The 4,714-nt window shown below is 32.3% G+C and overlaps 1 protein-coding gene across 3 annotated transcripts in view; it reads right to left on the reverse strand.

Moving 5' to 3' along the window:
• LOC110637905 (ABC transporter C family member 12) overlaps positions 1-3,221 on the reverse strand; it is a 29,619-nt gene extending 26,398 nt beyond the window's left edge. The window contains exons 1-4 of one of the 3 annotated variants that reach the window (XM_021788291.2): positions 3,076-3,219; positions 2,398-2,499; positions 1,942-2,284; positions 1,269-1,447 (exon numbers count right to left, since the gene is read on the reverse strand). In XM_021788291.2, the coding sequence (XP_021643983.2) occupies positions 1,269-1,447; positions 1,942-2,274 (512 nt within the window). In that variant the 5' untranslated portion in view covers positions 2,275-2,284; positions 2,398-2,499; positions 3,076-3,219. Of the gene's footprint in view, positions 1-1,268; positions 1,448-1,941; positions 2,285-2,397; positions 2,877-3,075 lie in introns of those variants that run through there. The other 2 variants (XM_021788299.2, XM_058132229.1) reach the window with 2 other exon arrangements.
• Between the last annotated feature and the right edge of the window lie 1,493 nt (positions 3,222-4,714).

Here is a 4,714-nt window from a genome sequence, read left to right on the forward strand (position 1 = left end):
CTGCTTATTGTTTATGTTGATGATATAGTGGTGACAAGAGATGACAAGGAAGAGATTGCTCATCTAAAGGAGCGCTTGGCTCAAGAATTTGAGATTAAAGAATTAGGAAGATCAAGGTACTTCCTTTGAATTGAAGTTGCCAGATCAGTTAGAGGGATTTTTATCTCTCAAAGGAAGTACATACTAGACCTCTTAGATGAGATAGGCATGTTGGGTTGTAAACCGACAGAATCTCCTCTTGAAGCTAATCACAAGTTGCAAGCTGGAATTGGAGAGACAGTTGACATAGAAAGATATCAGAGGTTAGTTGGGAGATTGATTTATCTCTCTCATAGATATAGCCTATGCTGTAAGCCTGGTGAGCAAATATATGCATCATCCTCGAAAACCTCACTTAGAAACTATTTTTCGTATTTTGAGGTATTTGAAATCTACACCTGGAAAGGGACTTTTGTTTTCAAGGCATGGTCATCTCCAAATAAAAGCCTTTACACATGTGGATTGGGCTAGATCTCTTGATGATAGGAGATCGAAATCAGGTTATTACACCTTTGTTGGTGGCAATTTGGTCACTTAGAGAAGTAAGAAACAGAATGTAACAACAAGATCGAGTGCAGAGGTTGAATATAGAGCCATGGCATAGGATATATGTGAACTATTGTGGTTGCGAAAATTGATGGAGGAAATTCAATTGTCAGAAACAAAAAATGTATCCTTGTTTTGTAACAACAAAGCTGCTATCAGTATAGTTCATAACCCAATTCAACATGATCGGACAAAACATATAGAAATTGATCGACACTTCATAAAAGAGAAAATAGTAGATGGGTCTTTAAGTGTCTCTTATGTGACTTCCAAAGAACAAGTGGCCGATGTGTTTACTAAATGTTTAAACAGCAAGATATTTCATACTCTAGTTTACAAATTGGGCATGTGTAACATACATGAACCAACTTGAGAGGGAGTGTTGGAATCCTATCAGATTGTAAATCCCTAAATTAAAGGGATTGAATTTCTTCTTTCCTAGTTGTAATTATTTTCTTTTTTTTATTATTAGTTTCCTAGAATATTTAGACTTCTTCTTTTGTATCTAAGACTATTGTATATAAATAGGAAGAGTGTACAACAGAAATATATACCGAAATACAATTTTTTCTTATTGAGAGTCCTTCTCAACACACAGTTTCACTGCTGCTTGGGGAAAAAATAAAGAGAAAAGAACTTGGATAATTAAACTTATTATCTTGGAGAGTGATAGAATAACTAACCTGCTATAGTAATCACTCATAGAAAAGATTATATTAAGCATTGCGGCTTCCCCCACCAACACATATATAACTCCAAATCGCACATACCACCGAAATTGCCGGATATAAATTTTAGTTTCCAAACCAACCATAAGAAGCATGGAAAACCAGGCAAAGGCCTCAATGATCAGGGATACTATCTGCAAGAAGAAGAAAAAAAATTTAATTGAATCATTTCAGAAAGCCATCACCCTGTTGCTCACAGTGTAATCTATGGCCACCAGCAGTCTGACAGTATTCTGATATGAAATCATTAATAACAAATATATTGGGAGACCAAATCATGAGCTGATAACTAAAAGGGAAAAAACAGATTAAGTGGCTAATGAATTAGAATTTTAAGACAACAATGCACATACTCTAGTATATTTTGCCAAACTTGTAAAAGCACGTTACTTTCATTGCGGAGTAAGAACCATCATTTCAATCTCTATCTCTCTCTCTTCCGGTAGAAAGACATCAGTATTTGTTCAGCCAAAAAAATAATGTATAACCATGTTCCAGATTAACAACTTAAATACACATTCAAACAATTGAAAAAGATGAAGCCAGCATTTCTTAAATTCAATTAAATCAAACATTTTATCTAAGAGGAAAAGTTGACAGAAGTATATTAACAAGTGAGGAAACTTACCTCAAAGGGAGCAAGGCTAATCTGTCCATCCAGGTTAAAGATGGAGACACCCATCACCAACCTGAATAGAGGCTCAGCTGTGCAGAGGCCAGTCAATAACGCCAACATATAATTGTAGTATTTCGTCCTCAGGCTATACTTTTCAGCTTTTGAATTCTTCTTAATCAACCATATTCGATAAAAACACAAGCCCAAAAGAACTAAATGAGAAATGCAGATCACGAGAGAATCAATGGCGCAGGGGGTGTATGCACCAAATGCACTATCCGCTTCTTTTGCCCAAACCCCATTCCCAGCTGGTCTACAATACCAGGCCAATGGCCTCAAAGCCATCCTTCACCACCTACAAAGGATCACAAATGAACACACATTATACACAGATTCTCTGTTTCCTAGCAGAACTTCTAGCAGTAAGAAAGAAAAAAAATTGAGCCCATATTCCAATCAATACTTTACCTGTGGCTGGAAAAATAGAAATTAATCTCAATTCTAATATTTGCCAAGCCAACCTAGCTTTACGGTATATTGATAGAGAAACGGAAGGAAAATCTAACCACCCTGCACTTGATTGCCGATAAAAGAACAGAAAATTAAGATTCACAAGCTTACAACCATTTAATTTGAATATCAATCTAAGCCCATTTCAATTTCTCCCAAGATGTTGGTGTTAACAATTTCTCAGCAACCAAAAAGACCATTACCAATTGAGAAAGAACAACAACAACCATAACAAAAGAAAAACACACAACACCCAGTGGTACAAAAGCCAGTAGTTGAGTAATGTGAGATTACAAATTCAAACTCCGCCTAACCAAGTAATCATCAACAAAAAGAAAATAAATATAAACAATTTTGAAGTTTGTTACTTAGCTTATTCACTCAAAAGCTTGAGCTATACCCAGTAGGCGGGCTCTAGTTTAAACATATACGAATTCAAACTTCACAAAGGAATAGACATTATCTAGAGAAGGAAATGGGAAAATTCAGTCATCCTTAATTTGATTAAAGATGAGAATTGAGAACAAAGAAAGATAAAAGGAACCAAAAAAAAAGAAAACTCAAGTCCATTAAGTCAGCTAATCTGTGTTAGCTTCAATGGCTACGACAAAAGAAACAGAAGAGAGAAATTGGTACCCTCAAGAATCAAGATTGATTTGAACGTTTCGGTTCACAGACTTGCGAACTAGAGTGTATAACGAGGCAGCGTGGCTTGGAGTTGCATGGCCACTCAACATATATATAATTTTTCCAAGAAGAAACTAATTTATTACTACAGAACAATGATCTAACGCGAAAGATAAAAAAATAAGTGTAGGTTTGCAACGTCACGGCTTACGTAAGACATCTATGGGACGAAAGCGAATTAAAGAAAACAGTCACTCATATATGGACTATTGGTTTCAATCCATTTCCCATAATTGCATCTTCAAATTGCAAACAAGGCCAATCGAGTTGATTTCTAAATTTTATTTAAGGGTAATTTATGATTAAATCCCTAAATATAGCAAACTTTATATATTAGTCCCTAATATGTTTTTAAATAGCAATTTAAATATAGAAATTACTTTATTAATAAGATAAAACTTAAAAGGCTAAATTATTTTAAATTGAAAATTAATGGTAAAATTAAATGATAAAGACTAATTTGTTAACAGAATTAAATTTTGAGGATTAAATTAATACTTAAAAACATATTAAAAATTAATTCGTGAGTTTTATTACACCTCAAAAATTCAATCGTAATCCATTTATTTAACTTAAAAGTTAATATTATTGAAATTTAAATTCAATGCACAATTTTAAAAATACATCCAATATCAATATTTGAATCTTAATACTCTTTTAATATAAATACTCACATGTGTTGATAAAATCATTTGAAAGTTGTGACATAAGTCGTGACTCATGCACCTTTGGTATTATCTAACATTTATTATTTTATGGGAGAAAGAAGATCAATATTATTAGTGTGTCATCGAGTGCAATGCTTTCTTACTTACAAAAATATGAGTCTATAAATTTAGGAGAGTGAATTGTTGAATTCAATTGAAAATTTATATTGTGAAAGCTAAAAGAAAATGCAAGGAAAGAAAAAAAAAAAACTCCCTTAATCAAATAATACAAAAACAAAATGCCAAAAATAAGCAAAAAGTGCTTAAAATATATTACAGATTTCTCCTGCAACATAAATTAAAGATAGAGATAGCAACAGGTTGACTAATTGAATTTTTATAGGATGAATTTAGACGGTGTATAATTTAATTTAAGACGGGTTTGAGTTTGAGAAATAATATTTATGTCGAATTGATTTTGCATGTTAGATAACATAAATAATTAACTAAACAATAAATACATTTCTATAATAATATTTATAAATTTTTATATATTATATTTTAAATAAATAGAATTTAAATATTTTATAAAAATATTAAAATTTTTATGTAATTTATTAATTAAAATATGTAAAATTAAATGAATACAAGTATTTTTCAAGTAATAATAATAAGTTTAAGAGACAGATTCGGGTATTGAGAACTTTAATCGAGTTTGAATTGGGTCAAGTGATTTTTGCAGTATCCTACTCGTTACTATCCTGTACATATAGTTAATGCTGTTGAGGGTATAACTGCGAGATCCAAAATTTCAATTATACAACTAATTCTAGTAGAAGAGACCCAGGCACAGAACACAATGCTTGAGGTCTGTCTTCAACAAAGGTGAAAAACCAGCATGATAACCACTGGCCAGAGCATAAATTTTGGGATACAACAGA

Source organism: Hevea brasiliensis, chromosome 13, assembly GCF_030052815.1.
Source record: "Hevea brasiliensis isolate MT/VB/25A 57/8 chromosome 13, ASM3005281v1, whole genome shotgun sequence".
Classification (NCBI taxonomy): Eukaryota; Viridiplantae; Streptophyta; class Magnoliopsida; order Malpighiales; family Euphorbiaceae; genus Hevea; species Hevea brasiliensis.